General features: G+C 39.1%; 1 protein-coding gene across 1 annotated transcript in view; it reads left to right on the forward strand.

The window, feature by feature from the left end:
- ccdc40 (coiled-coil domain containing 40) overlaps positions 1-18,452 on the forward strand; it is a 110,319-nt gene that overhangs the window by 12,213 nt on the left and 79,654 nt on the right. The window contains exons 4-7 of the mRNA XM_060844903.1: positions 2,351-2,428; positions 8,819-8,896; positions 11,711-11,812; positions 14,855-14,990. Of these exons, the coding sequence (XP_060700886.1) occupies positions 2,351-2,428; positions 8,819-8,896; positions 11,711-11,812; positions 14,855-14,990 (394 nt within the window). The remainder of the gene's footprint in view (positions 1-2,350; positions 2,429-8,818; positions 8,897-11,710; positions 11,813-14,854; positions 14,991-18,452) is intronic.

An 18,452-nucleotide genomic window follows, 5' to 3' on the forward strand; every position in this document is an offset into this window, starting at 1 on the left:
CACTCCCAGACCCACACATCCTCCCCTATTCCTGTAACCCTGCATTTCCCATGGCTAATCCACCCAGCCTGGCATGTTTAGTACTGAGAGATGAACCTAACCCTGAACAACAAAGATAGAGAATTAGCTTGGTAGAGATAAGAAATAGAAAAGGCAGGAGGTCCATAATCTCCTGTTTTGCTCTTCTTATTTGGAAAAAAAGATATAATTGCTTTACAGACAGTTTAGAGAAGGTTCACTTGACTCGTTTCTGGGATAAAAGGATTATCTTATGAAGAAAGATTGAACAAGTCTGCTCCTTATTCATTGGAATTTCAAAACATTACAGGCGATTTTATCTAAAAATATAATAGGGGTGGCACGGTGGCACAGTGGTTAGCACTGCTACCTCACAGCACCAGAGACCTGGATTCAATTCCCAGCTTGGGCAACTCTCTGCGTGGAGTTTGCACATTCTCCCTGTGTCTGCGTGGGTTTTCTCCAGGTGCTCCAGTTTCCTTCCACAGTCCAAAGATGTGCAGGTTAGGTGAATTGGCCATGCTAAATTGCCCATAGTTTTAGGTGAAGGGGTAAATGTGGTAGAATGGGTCTGGGTGGGTTGCTCTTTGGAGGGTCGGTGTGTACTTGTTGTTTCCACACTGTAAGTAATTTAATCTAATCATAATGCGGAGAGGGCATTGGATAGGGTGGATATGAGAAGGATATTTCCATTCTTGGGGGAGAATATAACCGGGACACATAATTTAAAAGATCTTCTTTTTAAGACATAAATGATGTTTTTTTCTTCTAGTATGTCGTATATAGAATTCCTTTCCTCAGAAGATAGTGGAGGCTGGGTCTTCAAATTTATTCACAGTTGAGTTATATATATTTTTGATAGACAGGGAGTTAGGGGATGCAGAAGGAAAAGTGTAGCAGAGACCACAACCAGATCAGCCATGATCTTATTGGATGGTGTAGACATCAGCCAAACCGTAGAATCCTAGAGTCCCTACAATGTCAAAGTAGGCCATTCAGCCCATTGGGTCCATACCAACCCGCTGAAGAACATCCTACCCAGAACCACCATGCCCCCGATCTATCTCTGTAACCCTGCATTGCCCATAGCTACTCCATATCGTCTGTACATCCCTGGACACACCCTATGGGTGCTTTTGCACGGCCAATACATTGAACCTGAATATCTTTAAACCTACTCCCATTCCTATGTTTCTGTAATTCCTATTGCTACTATGTATCTTTTCACCCTGATTTAGTTCTACATTTCAGCACGTATGCTCTACCTTTATGATTCTAACCTCTTTTGCATCTTTGCTTCCTTGGCTCACAATTAGAGTCAGAGCATTAGCCCTTTTGATTCCAAACCTGAAATTGTTTCCTTAAACCCTGATATCTTGCAATGTCTTTTGATTTCTTCAGTTGCATACTTAAAAGCTATCTTTTTAATTTTGTCCTTAGTCACCATAGTTCATACTGCTTGATATCCAGTTAATTTTTAACCATGTGATGTTTTGTTTTGTTTTGCCTTGTTCAAGTTGCTACAAAAGTGGATTTTTTTGGAAAAAGGAGGCCCAAAGCAAAGCAGAATTTAACATTGAATTTTGCTGCACTTATTTCTGCCACAACACTGTGAGAAGCAATGCTTGCATGTACTCAGATGCTTAAATTGAGAGCTGCTTTTAAAGTCAGCCCTCCTTTCTGTCTCTGAATTATGCATTTTTCCAAGCTGATATCTTAAAACTATCTTCTTTATAATTATAATGAACTTTACTTAAGTGCTGCTAAAATTTCTATAGGTTGTCTCAGAGGCAACAGTGTTTGCCAGACTGCATGACCATTACTGTAATTCCTGCTACTCATCAATGGAAAGATATTAGGAACAGTCATGCATGCATCTAGTGAGGAGCTACCAAAACTGTTGAGGCAATTACACATTCAGCGCAGAAGGAACTCTGCTCAATTATTATGCATCCCTGTGGTCTGCTGTTATGTGTGTGCTTGGCTTCTTGAGGACAAGCAATGGTACCTGTCTCATTTCATCATGACCTTAGGAAATTAAGCAACAACCACGTATGATAATCACCAACACCTTATAAGGGAAGTATTATGTGTGGATTATGGATTCACAGTTTGTTTTTCATGTTATTTAAAATCTTTACCATTACTTACCCCCCCCCCCCCCACCCCATCCCCAAGATATCTCCTTCACAAGCAAGCTTTTTTGTGATTCTTTTGATGCTTCTGTTTCTGAGCTTTCAGATGGTGGCATGCATTACTGTGTAAATGTTTATTTGTTTCGGCAACCTTGGAACAATCATCTGATTATTATTTTCCTGTTCATGCAAATCAGGGAGAAGCTGATGTGGCTGAGCAAGGAGGTTTGACTCTCACTTCAGAAATTACTATATCACCAGAAGTGGATGAAGATGTAAGAATGTTTTAAGTTTTTGAATGTTTAATATTTTATTGTTATGTGGGTTATAATTCAGGAAATACTATGCAATGTAAAAGGAAGCAGAAAAGTATAAAGAGATACTGAGAGCCTGAGTGAATAGGTAAACCCATGGCAAATGAATTTTGATGTGAGCAATCTGACATCATCCACTTTGAACCTGAAAATAAATATACTTACTAAATGGTGAAAACTGCAAATCATGGATAAGTAAAGAGATTTGTGGGGTTAATTATAAAGATTCTTAAATTCCCATGAACAGCTAAGGAAAATAACCAAAAGCCAAACGGATGCTTCTCTGTTAGAAAACTACGATTGGACTCCCAACTAGAGTCAGTCAACCGGATTCCTGTTATCCACATGAATATGTACCTCCCACAGATAACAAAGTAAATGCAGATACTATTATAATAAAATCCCCTATCTACTGCAAAGGACCATATGATCCTTCAGACTGTCAACAGAGAAAAGAAAGTCAGGCCTGGCCAACCTCGTGAATATGTGGGTCCATTGTAGCAGGTCTGTGTATAGCAGGGAGTATGTAAACTGTGTTCAATTGCGGGCAAACCTTTGATATATATATTGCCCATGAAGGATGTGTGCTGTAGTTTAACCAAAGTAATACCTGGATTCCAAAATTTAAGCAAAGAAATTTGTGTATCCTGACATTCATCAAAATTTCCCGAATGTTAGGGCAAATAAATAGAATGGAACTATGGCCACTGGGAGCTCTGGAACTAAAGATCAAGATTTCAAGTTAGATCTTCCGGGAACAAAATTAAGAAAAATTGATGCACTAAAGGGCTGGTAGAAATTTAAAATTCTCTTTCTCAATATCAAATTGATGTCATATCAGTTGTTAATTGTAAATGTAGGATTTATATTTTTTGTTAAAATGGGGCAAAAAAATTGAGTTATTTGGCATAACTCAAATTTTTGAGTTAGATTGCAATTCAACTATGATCTCACTGACTGGTGGTGAAACAGGTCTGAGAGGCTGTATGACCTCCCCCTTAACTCAATGCTCCTTATCTCTAAGGATTAAATTTTTTAAAATACGTATTTCTACCATCCTCTCTGGTCTACCTGGAAATATTGGGTGTAGTAGTAAATCAAAGATAGCATTATCTGGTGGTTGAATGACTTGATTGGCACCACATCCACTAGCATTTACTCCCTCCACCAATGACGCTTAGCAGCAGCATTGTGTACTGTCTACAAGATGCACTACAGGAATTTACAAAAGATACTTAGCCAACACATTCTAAACTCATGAGCATTTTCCTTTAGAAAGACAAGGGCAGATACAGGAGAACACCACCACCTCAAGTTTCCCTCTAAGTGCTCACCAACCTGACTGGGGAATATATCACTCTTCCTTCAGTGCCGCTAGATCAAAGTCCTAGAAATTCCCTCCCTAAGAGAATTGTGGGCCAACCTAAAGCATGTAGATTGCATGGTTCAAGAAGTCAGCTTATCACCACCTTCTCAAGGGGATTTAGGGACAGGAGAAAGTGAGGTCTGCAGATGCTGGAGATCAGAGCTGAAAATGTGTTGCTGGTTAAAGCACAGCAGGTTAGGCAGCATCCAAGGAATAGGAAATTCGACGTTTCGGGCATATGAAGGGCTTATGCCTGAAACGTCGAATTTCCTATTCCTTGGATGCTGCCTAACCTGCTGTGCTTTAACCAGCAACACATTTTCACATTTAGGGACAGGGAATGGCATTCCAACTGGAACTATATCAACGAACATATTGACTTGGACTCAATTTATCACCCCCTGAGAAAAAGAGCAGGCAATGACATCACCACAGGAAATGAAATCACAACCCCAAAGAAACCCAAACATATAAACAGAAAGTAGGAATCATCAGCAGTGCTTCATCTGGATGCTCACTGAAGATGTTACCTAGTATGGTGATGAAACATCTAAAGATGAACCTTCCAGCTCAGCGAGCAAACCTATATCCAGAGCCTCAACCTGAGCTAAAAATCTTCTCAAAGCTCACGAAAAGCTAAGCAGTCCCATACCAACAGACCATATCTAAACTCTGCAGTCCTGCCATATCCAGTTGAAAATGGTGGTAGGCTGTTAAACGACTATTGGAAGAAGAGGCTCAACAAATATCCCATCCTCAATGATGACAAAGCCTAGCAAAAGACATGGCTGAAGCATTCCCAAAAATCTTCAGTCAGAGTGGATGATCCATCTCAGTCTCCTTAAATGGTCCCCACCATCACAGATGTCAGTTTTCAGCCAATTTAATGTATTCTATTTGATACCAAGAAACAGATGGAGGCACTGGATACTGCAAAGTCGATGGGTTTTTGGCAATCTTATGGCAATGGTACTGAAGATTTGTGCTCCAGAACTTGCCACACCCATAGCAAATTTGTTCTAGTTCACCTACAACACTAGCATCTACCACTCAATGTGGAAAATTGTCTAGGTATGTCCCATCCCCGAAATGTAGGACAAATCTAAACCTGCCTATTAACTTAACTCTCAATCATCGTAGAGTGATAGAAAGTGTCATCAACATTGCTGTTTTGCAACATCCTGCTTACTGATGCACAATTTGGGTTCTGCCAGGGTCACTCATCTCCTGACCTCATTATAGCATTGGTTCATGCATGGACAAAAGAGCTGAATTACAGAGGTGAGTTGATTGACTGGCCTTGACATCAAGGCCACATTTGACAGAGTGTGGCATCAAGGACCCCTGGCAAAACTTGAATTAAGGAGAAATCAGGAAAATCCACCACTGACTGGAAGCAAATCTAGTACATAGGAAGATGGTTGTGGTTGTTTGATGCCAGCCATGTCAACTGCAGGTCATCTCTGCAGGAGTTCCTCATGAAGTGTCCTCATCCCAACTATCTTTAGCTGCTTTATCAGTGACCTCCCCTCTATCATAATCAGAAGTAAGAATGTGCAATCATTGGTGAATAATATTCAGCACTAAATGTAACTTCTCAGATACTGAAGCAGTCCATGTTCAAATGCAACAATATCTGGACGATATTCATGTTTTGGCTGAAAAGCGGCACGTAACATTGACACCCCATCAAATACCAAGCAATGGCTACCTGCAATTGGAGATAATCAAACCACTGCCTTTTAACATTCAATGGTATTACCACCACTGAACCCACAGTATTAATATTCTAAGGGCACCATTGACCAGAAATTCAACTGGATGCGCCATATAAATACACTGGTTGCATGAGCAGATTAGATGTTATGAATACTGCAGCGAATAACTCACCTACTGACACTCCATATTCTGTTCACCATCTACAAGGCACAAGTCAGGAGTGTGATGGAATATTCCCCACTTGACTGGATGAGTGCCCCTCAAACAATACTGAAGAACTATTCAGGACAAAGCAACACAATAGATTGACAACCACTCCCTCTACCACCAATGCACCATAGCAGCATTGTGGACTATCTGCAAAATGCACTGCAAAAATTTACCAAAGATCCTCATACAGCACTTTCTAAACCCATGACTACTTCCCTCTAGAAGAACAAGGGCAGCAGATATATGGGAATGTCCCAACTGTAATTCCCCCACCCCCAGCTACTCACTATCCTGACTTGGAAAAATATTGCCAATCCTTCACTGTATCTGGGACACAGTATCTGTTCCTGGAATCTCTCCACCACCTACTCAAGAAAATGAGGGATGGGAAATAAACACTGGCCAACCAGCAACATCCACTTCCACATATGATTTTTTAAGAACTGGTCGAGGGAATCAACAAAGCTTTAGAGCAAGGCAGTAGTTTGGGTTATGATTATATGAGTGCGACAAGTAGGGTCAGAAAATGCAAATGTAAAAGCGCATTTGCAGACAAGAACAGAAATTGCAAATATGGTTTAAAAACCAAATTTAAAGTCCTGTATTTAACTACACGCAGCATTTGTGAAGAATGAAGATAAATGTGTATAACCTGACAAACATTTCAGAGATGTAGTTGAAAGGTAACTGATATTGTGACATGAATCATAGAATTCCTACCTTGTGGAAGCAAGCCATTCGACATATTGAGTCCACACTGACCTTCCAAACAGCATCACTCCCAGACCCATACATCCTCCCCTATTCCTGTAACCCTGCATTTCCCATGGCTAATCCACCCAGCCTGGCATGTTTAGTACTGAGAGATGAACCTAACCCTGAACAACAAAGATAGAGAATTAGCTTGGTAGAGATAAGAAATAGAAAAGGCAGGAGGTCCATAATCTCCTGTTTTGCTCTTCTTATTTGGAAAAAAAGATATAATTGCTTTACAGACAGTTTAGAGAAGGTTCACTTGACTCGTTTCTGGGATAAAAGGATTATCTTATGAAGAAAGATTGAACAAGTCTGCTCCTTATTCATTGGAATTTCAAAACATTACAGGCGGTTTTGTCTAAACATATAATAGGGTGGCACAGTGGTTAGCACTGCTACCTCACAGCGTCAGAGACCTGGATTCAATTCCCAGCTTGGGCAACTCTCTACATGGAGTTTGCACATTCTCCCCATGTCTGCATGGGTTTTCTCCAGGTGCTCCAGTTTCTTTCCACAGTCCAAAGATGTGCAAGTTAGGTGAATTGGCCATGCTAAATTGCCCATAGTTTTAGGTGAAGGGGTAAATGTGGTAGAATGGGTCTGGGTGGGTTGCTCTTTGGAGGGTCGGTGTGTACTTGTTGTTTCCACACTGTAAGTAATTTAATCTAATCATAATGCGGAGAGGGCACTGGATAGGGTGGATATGAGAAGGATATTTCCATTCTTGGGGGAGAATATAACCGGGACACATAATTTAAAAGATCTTTTTAAGACATAAATGATGTTTTTTTCTTCTAGTATGGTAGTATATAGAATCCTTTTCCTCAGAAGACAGTGGAGGCTGGGTCTTCAAATTTATACACAGTCGAGTTATATATATTTTTGATAGACAGGGGGTTATGGGATGCAGACGGGAAAGCGTAGCAGAGACCACAACCAGATCAACCATGATCTTATTGGATGGTGTAGACATGAACCAAACCGTAGATTCCTAGAGTCCCTACTGTGTCGAAGTAGGCCATTCAGCCCATTGGGTCCATACCAACCTGCTGAAGAACATCCTACCCAGAACCACCATGCCCCGATCTATCCCTGTAACCCTGCATTGCCCATAACTAATCCAAATCGAGTGCACATCCCTGGACCCTAATTCTAACCTCTTTTGTGTCTTTGCTTCCTTGGCTCATAATTAGAGTCAAAGCTTTAGCCCTTTTGATTCCAACCCTGAAATTGTTTTCTTAAACCCTGATATCTTGCAATGTCTTTTGATTTCTTCAGTTGCATACTTAAAAACTACCTTTTCAATTTTGCCTTTAGTCCTCAATTTTGGCTTCTTCAGGACAAGCAATGGCACCTGTCTCATTTCGTCATGACCTTAGGAAATTAGTAACAACCACATATGATATCAAGTTCATACTGCTTGATATCCGGTTAATTTTTAACCATGTGATGTTTTGTTTTATTTTGTTTTGCCTTGTTCAAGTTGCTACAAAAGTGGATTTTTTTGGAAAAAGGAGGCCTAAAGCAAAGCAGAATTTAACATTGAATTTTGCTGCAGTTATTTCTGCCACTACACTGTGAGAAGCAATGCTTGCATGTACTCAGATGCTTAAATTGAGAGCTGCTTTTAAAGTCAGCCCTCCTTTCTGTCTCTGAGTTATGCATTTTTCCAAGCTGATATCTTAAAACTATCTTCTTTATAATTATAATGAACTTTACTTAAGTGCTGCTAAAATTTCTATAGGTTGTCTCAGAGGCAACAGTGTTTGCCAGACTGCATGACCATTACTGTAATTCCTGCTACTCATCAATGGAAAGATATTAGGAACAGTCATGCATGCATCTAGTGAGGAGCTACCAAAACTGTTGAGGCAATTACACATTCAGCGCAGAAGGAACTCTGCTCAATTATTATGCATCCCTGTGGTCTGCTGTTATGTGTGTGCTTGGCTTCTTGAGGACAAGCAATGGTACCTGTCTCATTTCATCATGACCTTAGGAAATTAAGCAACAACCACGTATGATAATCACCAACACCTTATAAGGGAAGTATTATGTGTGGATTATGGATTCACAGTTTGTTTTTCATGTTATTTAAAATCTTTACCATTACTTACCCCCCCCCCCCCCCCACCCCATCCCCAAGATATCTCCTTCACAAGCAAGCTTTTTTGTGATTCTTTTGATGCTTCTGTTTCTGAGCTTTCAGATGGTGGCATGCATTACTGTGTAAATGTTTATTTGTTTCGGCAACCTTGGAACAATCATCTGATTATTATTTTCCTGTTCATGCAAATCAGGGAGAAGCTGATGTGGCTGAGCAAGGAGGTTTGACTCTCACTTCAGAAATTACTATATCACCAGAAGTGGATGAAGATGTAAGAATGTTTTAAGTTTTTGAATGTTTAATATTTTATTGTTATGTGGGTTATAATTCAGGAAATACTATGCAATGTAAAAGGAAGCAGAAAAGTATAAAGAGATACTGAGAGCCTGAGTGAATAGGTAAACCCATGGCAAATGAATTTTGATGTGAGCAATCTGACATCATCCACTTTGAACCTGAAAATAAATATACTTACTAAATGGTGAAAACTGCAAATCATGGATAAGTAAAGAGATTTGTGGGGTTAATTATAAAGATTCTTAAATTCCCATGAACAGCTAAGGAAAATAACCAAAAGCCAAACGGATGCTTCTCTGTTAGAAAACTACGATTGGACTCCCAACTAGAGTCAGTCAACCGGATTCCTGTTATCCACATGAATATGTACCTCCCACAGATAACAAAGTAAATGCAGATACTGTTATAATAAAATCCCCTATCTACTGCAAAGGACCATATGATCCTTCAGACTGTCAACAGAGAAAAGAAAGTCAGGCCTGGCCAACCTCGTGAATATGTGGGTCCATTGTAGCAGGTCTGTGTATAGCAGGGAGTATGTAAACTGTGTTCAATTGCGGGCAAACCTTTGATATATATATTGCCCATGAAGGATGTGTGCTGTAGTTTGACCAAAGTAATACCTGGATTCCAAAATTTAAGCAAAGAAATTTGTGTATCCTGACATTCATCAAAATTTCCCGAATGTTAGGGCAAATAAATAGAATGGAACTATGGCCACTGGGAGCTCTGGAACTAAAGATCAAGATTTCAAGTTAGATCTTCCGGGAACAAAATTAAGAAAAATTGATGCACTAAAGGGCTGGTAGAAATTTAAAACTCTCTTTCTCAATGTCAAATTGATGTCATATCAGTTGTTAATTGTAAATGTAGGATTTATATTTTTTGTTAATATGGGGCAAAAAAATTGAGTTATTCGGCAAAACCCAAATTTTTGAGTTAGATTGCAGTTCAACTATGATCTCACTGAATGGTGGTGAAACAGGTCTGAGAGGCTGTATGACCTCCCCCTTAACTCAATGCTCCTTATCTTTAAGGATTAAACTTTTTAAAAAACGTATTTCTACCATCCTCTCTGGTCTAACTGGAAATATTGGTTGCAGTAGTAAATCAAAGATAGCATTATCTGGTGGTTGAATGACTTGATTGGCACCACATCCACTAGCATAAGACCATAAGACATAGGAGTGGAAGTAAGGCCATTTGGCCCATCGAGTCCACTCCGCCATTCAATCATGGCTGATTGGCATTTCAACTCCACTTAGCAGCATTCTCCCCGTAGCCCTTAATTCCTTGTGACATCAAGAATTTATCAATCTCTGCCTTGAAAACATTTAGCGTCCCGGCCTCCACTGCACTCTGCGGCAATGAATTCCACAGGCCCACCACTCTCTGGCTGAAGAAATGTCTCCGCATTTCTGTTCTGAATTGACCCCCTCTAATTCTAAGGCTGTGTCCATGGGTCCTAGTCTCCTTGTCTAACGGAAACAATTTCCTAGCGTCCACCCTTTCCAAGCCCTGTATTATCTTGTAAGTTTCTACTAAATCTCCCCTTAATCCTCTAAATTCCAATGAATACAATCTCAGGATCCTCAGCCGTTCCTCGTATGTTAGTCCTACCATTCCAGGGATCACCTGTGTGAATCTCCGCTGGACACGTTCCAGTGCCAGTATGTCCTTCCTGAGGTGTGGGGACCAGAACTGGACACAGTACTCCAAATGGGGCCTAACCAGAGCTTTATAAAGTCTCAGTAGCACAACAGTGCTTTTATATTCCAACCCTCTTGAGATAAATTTACTCCCTCCACCAATGATGCTTAGCAGCAACATTGTGTACTGTCTACAAGATGCACTACAGGAATTTACCAAAGATCCTTAGCCAACACATTCTAAACTCATGACCACTTCCCTTTTGAAAGACAAGGGCAGATACAGGAGAACATCACCACCTCACGTTTCCCTCCAAGTGCTCACCAACTTGACTGGGGAATATATCACTGTTCCTTCAGTGCCGCTAGGTCAAAGTCCCAGAAATTCTCTATCTAAGAGAATTGTGGGCTAACCTAAAACATGTGGATTGCAGTGGTTCAAGAAGTCCGCTTATCACCACCTTCTCAAAGGCATTTAGGGACAGAGAATGAATGGTGGTCAACCAGCGATGCCCACATCCCACGAGTGATTTAAATAAAAGATAGCTGATTGCAATTGGACAGAGATAATTCATCTTTGTTCCATTGGTTTGGCATTGTTTACAGAAGCTACAGAATTTTCTGTTCCTCTGTTTGAAAAAAGACTGTTCCAATCCCAAACTTACCATTTTCACAGTTGTTTCCCGAAGTGCTTTGTGGTACTGCCCTGTGTACCTTTTCAAAGTGTCTTCATCATACAGTTCAATACATGTCCTCTGCTTTTATGACTGCAGCCTCCTTTGTATTCTCTTTACCTTGGCTGATAATTAGAGATGGAACTTCAGTGTTTTTGATTCCAAACCTGAAATTGTCTTGCTAAATTCTGTGTCTTATTGTTTCACTTCTTTCATTTGAATCCTTAAAACCTTCCTGTTGAATTTTGCCTTGGTCGTCATACCTAATGCTGTTTGATCTCCAGTTTTTTTATGAACCTTGTGAAATCTTTCCTGATGTCTTATTTTGTTCAAGGTGTTATGAAAGTGGTACTTAGTAGAAAATGGAAGACTCATTACAAATAGAAACAATACAGGTTTAAGGTATTACTTATCTGGGCAATTCTAACACAATTTGACAGTGCTTTTTATTTTCATGGAAATCAGACAGAAGCTGATGTTGCGGAGCAAGGAGATAGGGCACCCACTTCAGAACCTTTGCAATCACTTGAACTAATTGAAGATACATGGGAATCAGATACAAATATGGTAAATATATTTTTCAGCAACTTTACATTTTTTATGTGAATTATAATTTGAAACATTTAATGTTAGAATATTTTTGTCTTCCTATCCTTCAAGGCCCACTTGGTTACCAAAGGTGATTGTGACTGGCAAATACCAGCAAAGCCGCTCTGAAGTTATAATGCAGTACGAGGCGAACTGTGATTGAATTCATTGCTGTTGGTGTAGAAAGGCAACTAGTTGACCACAATTCCCACTTTTGATCATTATCCCCAGTACGTTCTACTGAAAAATGTATGTGCTTAAATTTTAGCTGAGCGTGAATCATGTTCAATCTTGAGTACTTGCTTCCTTACCTTCTGTCACAGTCTTATTCCAGCCTAGAAATCATTTTGTAGGCTGATGCCTTATTTGTCCAGAATGGTCACTTGAACAAAGGGAAAATTGTTGCTGTTATCTTTAGAACTTTGTCCCAAGAGTATACAGTACCTTCAGTCAAAATGTAGGAAAAATTAGTGGAACTTATTGTTTCATGTGTTGAGGTAAGCACAGTCCAGACCTTAAGGTGTTTCTTAAAAGAGTACTCAATTATAATTCATACATGATTCTCTTGCTGCAGAGATCTCTGCCCTAAGTTATTGTAGTTTTAACCTTCCAGCAGAATCTTCCTCACATGACTCTGATTGGCATTTGCAAATTCCTTAAATCTTATCTTTATCCTTATTATATTAGACAACTGGAAGAGTTTTCTATTCCTTCTATAACTTTAAATTGTAAATTAAATTTTTCTTTGTGTCAATGGAACAGTTACCATGGCCTGAACGGGGATTTATAGGGATATTGAATATGTACGTTGCAGTTTAGAATGTGAATATACAACAGCCTTGTACTATTGAATGGTATTTTGATTTTTTTCCTGGAAGTTTCTCAGACTTGATCTTCTTCTGCTAATGTAATTTTACTTGAAGTGTGGTAGACATGTGTAAATGGGGTTTCTGCCAAAGTTAAAATAGTGAAGCACCCCTGAAGCTTCTTGGACTTTATCCTTTTTTTTGTGGGATGTGGGCATCACTGGCCAATTGAGCAATTTTTTAAAATCTTTCTATGGACAATTGATTGTAATTGACTTTCCTCCCTAATTGCATTGTGGGTCTACCAAAAGGACATGGTCTGCCAGTGGTTCAGAAGTCAGCTCACCACCACCTTCTCAAGGGCAACTAACGATGGGCAATAAATATTGGCTAGCCAGTGATGCTATTGTTTGACCCCCCCACCTGACCTCCAATCCTGCTCTGACAAAGAATTGATCTGCCATTTCTCACGTCGTCCCCCTGAGACCACCCCTGCAACAGCCTCCAACTCCCCCACAACAGCACATGCCTGCTGCATTACCCTCATCCACATGGCTGTCTTAAACCTCACAAATCTGCCACTGTACCCTCTTGCCCACCTGCAATGCTAATCTCTCATACACTTGCAAATCTACTCCAACTCCCTACTTACCTTAGACACTTACCTTATCTAATATATCAAAGTGCTTTCAAGATTTTTGCATCTTAGAATACAGTAGCTAGCGTCAAAAAGAGGCATGGTTTCAATACCAATTCACTCAGCTGTATAGGCTTCTGACCTAGATTAAACTGCTTCAGCAGGGAATGTCTTTAACCTTCACAATTGCACAATGAATTCCTCCAAAGATAACTGTGTATTTTTTTTTCGTCTAATCAGAGTCAGAAATCAGATTACCAACCCTAATTGGAAGATCTGGGACTGTGTCACAGACTAGAAAGCTTTGGCTCTGGAATCTCATTTTCAGAAAGGTCAAGCACAGCACAAAGTTAATGTTGATTACTTTCTGACATGAGAGGAAGCTGTGGTACAAAATAGCATGCAGAACCCAAAGAGTTTCACAGTTGAAACAAGCCATCAATTGTGAGTTATCAACAGCATGGTATCAAAGTAAAGCAACAAAAATCTGTTGTATATATGCAACTCAAGAAGCAGATCTTGAAGATCCAGCTGAAGAAGTGCAAAGTCCCACTTCACCAGAATTGGTTGAACATATAGATTGATAAATATATTTATATTTAATGTTTTAGACATTTTTATTCTGGAGACAGTTGTTGTAATTGAAATCTATAATGTTTAATATTCTAAAGAAAAAGCTGCAGTGCCTGCTCTTGATGACTGCATAGTGTCCATGGATGGAATCTTGTTGTGGTAACAAGAATGCATCTGCTGGCTCAAGATCCAGGGAAAGATCCCACCCTGCCTTACCATAAAAGAATGTGCTAATCATGCTTTGGCGAGTGTACTTTGGGCCTTCAACTGAAATCCTGAAAACTGAAGTCCTATCAGTAAGAGCTGTTGGAGAATCAGAGGTCAGCAGCTCTTGCAGTCTGCAGCATTATAGAGCAGGTTGTGGCTGCTGCAGAAAGTACATCTCTTCCCCTGAGTCCCAGGATCATAGAGAACTCAGGACAAGGGAAAGTCATGCAGCAGGAGAAAATTTATTCTATTACGTCCACTAGAATAAATTGCTCACAAAATAGACAAAGGAGTCTCCTTCTAATTCCTTGAGTAATTTTTAAAATCTTCTTGAAATCCCATGAAAGCTTGAAACTTGTTCGTCAGGAATCCTAATCTCAGTGTTAGCAAACTCTTTAGAATATAGAAAAGTGCCAAAAATGTCTGTTGCTGAAAAATTAGATTGTGGATTTGTATTCAAACTTCAGAATTGGCTGAACATGTTCCAGAGGAAGCACTAAATAATGTTTATTATGATTTTATGTGTGGATTACAACAATTCTGTAATATTAAATGTTAGGGAAATGTTTTAGAAAAAAAAATCAACAATTATTTTTAAATGATTTCCCCAGGGATATGCATTACTGTTAAAGTAGTGGATAAAGGCTAAAATGACACTATAATTATTGCTAAAATAATTTTTGACCTATGAATAGGACAGACAAAAAAATGTAAGCTGTTAAAGCATTATTCTTCCTTACTAATTATATAATTATTGCAATGAGGCTGATTTTATGTTTAATCTTGTAATGTTCACAGATAATGTCGGATGACGTTGTATTATCAGAATCTCCAGCTGAACCTGGTGACTCGCAAAACCTGAAATCTGAGGACAGCCATCCATCCACACAAAACAATACACAAGAAATTTCTAGAACAGGGCAACTGAATTTAGGTAAATCCCTAAAAATTAACATAAATAATCAAAGAATTGTTATAACATGGAAGAAGGTCACTCTGTCCATCATCTCTATGCTGACAGTAAAATGAGCCACTCAGTCGAATTCCATTTTCCAGTACTTGGCCCTTATCTTTGGAGGTTGTGAATCTCCATGTGCATATCCAGAGAGTTTTTAAATGAGATGAGCGTTTCTATACTGCTCTTTTTTCCATCTGCTTTCAGACCCCTGCCATACTCTGAATGAAAAAAAACTTTTCCTCATCTCCCTGTACTCCTACTACCAATATTTTTAAAACTCTAACACCTAGTCATTGATCTGTCCACTAAGAGAAATAATTCCTTCCCATCTACTCTATCCATGCTCCTCACAACCGAGTAACCTTAATTAGGTCTCTTGCAGTGTGCTTTCTTCCAAGGAAACAACAACGCCGATCAGTATTTCCTCACAGCTGCAATTTTCCAGGACTGTCCACATCCTCATAAATATCCTCTTAGATGCAATTATATCTTTTCTGTAATGAGGTAACTAGAACTGCAAGCAATGCTCAAGTTGTGGTCTAATGAGTATTTTATATAGTTCCAGCAAAGTCTTACTGCGTTTACATTCTATATCTTGGCTAATCAAGGAAGGCATTCCGTTCTTAACCCACTTAGAAACTTATTCAGTTACCTTCAGAGCACCTCTCAGTACTTTCCTTTTATTTTATATTTCTTTACTTTGTGAAAACCCCCAAAATGCATCACCTCATATTTCTCCAAGTTAACCTTAATCCTTTCTTTCCTGCCACTGCGCAAATTTTATATCTAACTTGCTGTGACCCCTCAATCTTATGGGCAATTTTTAAAAACCAGTCTACCATACAGAACTTTATCAAAAGCCTTGCCAAAATCCAAGCAGTGTACATCAACTGCGTTACTCTCATCTATTCTCCTTATTACCTAAAAACAAAGAATAATGCCAGGAGGCACAAGCTTCACGTAACAAATCCATGCTAACTGTTCTTGTTTAGTCTTGCCTTCTTAAATGATGGTTTATCCTTTCGATGAGAATTGATTCCAATAATCTATTCATTCCCAAGGTTTGGCTGGCCTATAATTATTTGATTTATCTGTCACTCTATTTTTAAACAAAGATACAATGTTAGTTGTCCTCCAGTCTTGTAGGACCACACTTGAATTTGGTTAAGATTGGAAATTAATAATTAAAGCATCTAAAATGTTCTCCTTGGCTTCTTTTAACAGCCAAGTAGTACATTTCATGTGGCCCTGGTGTTCTCTCCACTTTCAAGGATGATAATCCTTTTAATACTTCTTATCTCACTATGTTTATCACATTTAATATTTCACACTCCTGTATCACTACTTGCCTTCATTATCTACCTGTTTTGTGAAGAGAGACAAAGTATTTATTCAGAATGATAATTCCATCTTCAACCTCTACACTTAGGTTACCTTTTCCTTCTCTTAATGGCCCTACATTTTCCTTAGTTATCGTCTTACTCTGAATTTATTGAAAAACGCATGTTTGAATTCTCCTTGATTTTACTGCTAGTATGCTTTCATGTCTTCAATTTGCTTTCCTTATTTCCTTTTTGATTTCCTTCTTGTGTTTTATATTGTCCTCTAGCAATAGTGAATTCTCAGTGTCTGATAAGCATTTCTTAGTTGCTTTATCTACCCTATATGTTATTTGACATAAAGGGGGCTCTAGATTTGGTGTCCATACACTTTGGTCATTTTATCCTTAAGAACTACAGGTACATGTAACTGCTTCTTGAAAGCATTCAATATTTTGTCCTTAACGACTTCTTGAGGCAGAGAATTCCACAGGTTCAGCACTCTCTAGGTGAAGAACTTTCTCTTCATATTTGACCTGAATAACCTACTCCATATCCTTAAACTATGTTTCCTCACCCTGGACTTACCAACCATCAGGAACATCTTACATTTACCCTGTCCAGTCCTGTTTAAAGTTTATGGGTTTCTATGAGATCCCCCTTCATTCTTTTAAACTCCAGTGAATATGGTCATAATTAATCCAGTCTCTTTTAGCACATCAGTCCTGCCATTATTCCATCTCCTTCATAATTAGAAAATGCTTCTTCGGATAAGGAGGCCAAAACTGTACACAGTACTTGGGTGTGATCTCACCAAAGCTCTATAATTCAAGACATCCCTGCTCCTGTACTCAAATTCTCTCACAATGAAGGCCAAATTACAGTTTGCCTTCTTCACCATCTTCTTCACCCCATACTTTCAAAATCAGGACACCCAAATCCCACTGTTCCCTTTCCCAATCTATCACTATTCAGATAATAATATGCCTTCCTGTTTTCGCTACCAAAGTGGATAACCTCACATTTATTCACATTATATTCTGTCTGCCACGCATTCGCTCAATCACTCAACTTGTCCATATCACACTGAAGCATCTCTGCATCCTTCTCACTGCTCATTCTCCCACCCAGCTTAGCGTCATCTGCAGATTTGGAGATATGATAGCTAGTTCCCTCATCTAAATCATTAATATATGTTGCAAGTAACCATCCTGACTTTGAAAACTTCAGTAAAAAATCCTCTTGACCTTGTCTTTTCTAAAGACAACAACACCAGGCTTTCCAAATTATTCATGCAACTGAATCCCTTATTCCTGGAACCATTCTTGTCAATCTAATAGAATTCTATGTTATGGACTAGGCCAGACCACTCAAAACATTCTTAAGCAGGCGCTTAGACCATAACTTTTTAATTTGTTTCGGTAAGTTTACAGTGAAAATTATGCAGAGTGAGGTAGCTAGGCTGACTACTGGATTTTAAAAATAGATAAAAATTTATTCACGAGATTACACAATGAAACACAAAGAACAGAATAAGAAACCCCTACAGAACTCAGTCTATCCAAACTAGACTTAATTATGCTGTTTTGAATATAACAACAGTCCCAATAAGCAAACCCACTTGAAACACTGTTAAAAAATGGAACAGCTGCTCACAGGTCGAAGTTAGAAGGGCAGAAAGAGAGAGAAATTGTTTCCACGTAGTTCCCTGTTGAACTCCCAACCTGTTCTGGACAGGACTAAACTACTCAGCTAGAGAGCTGACCACTCCCCCTTCATTATACAGGTCACTTCTAAAACATGAACCACTTTGGCCTGAAGTCTCATCTGTTTACATATAAACAAAAAGGCCCCTCAATATCCTTTAATCTCTGTACACAAGCAGTCTAATTGGCACTGAGAGCAGTTTATTACCCCTCTAAACAAAAACCAAGGACATTGTATCCTTGAGAAAAGGAACAGCTTTTAGAAAAAAGAAAAGCTTTGTGATACCTCATCCCTAAAAAAAAGAGCCATCAGTACCAAAAGATGGATTCATTTTTAAAACCCTTCAAAGACCCAGTTAGTAGCCGAAACACACATATACTCTATACTAATTACACACATGCAAACATGCACA

The sequence above is a fragment of the Hemiscyllium ocellatum genome, chromosome 25 (genome assembly GCF_020745735.1).
Source record: "Hemiscyllium ocellatum isolate sHemOce1 chromosome 25, sHemOce1.pat.X.cur, whole genome shotgun sequence".
Classification (NCBI taxonomy): domain Eukaryota; kingdom Metazoa; phylum Chordata; class Chondrichthyes; order Orectolobiformes; family Hemiscylliidae; genus Hemiscyllium; species Hemiscyllium ocellatum.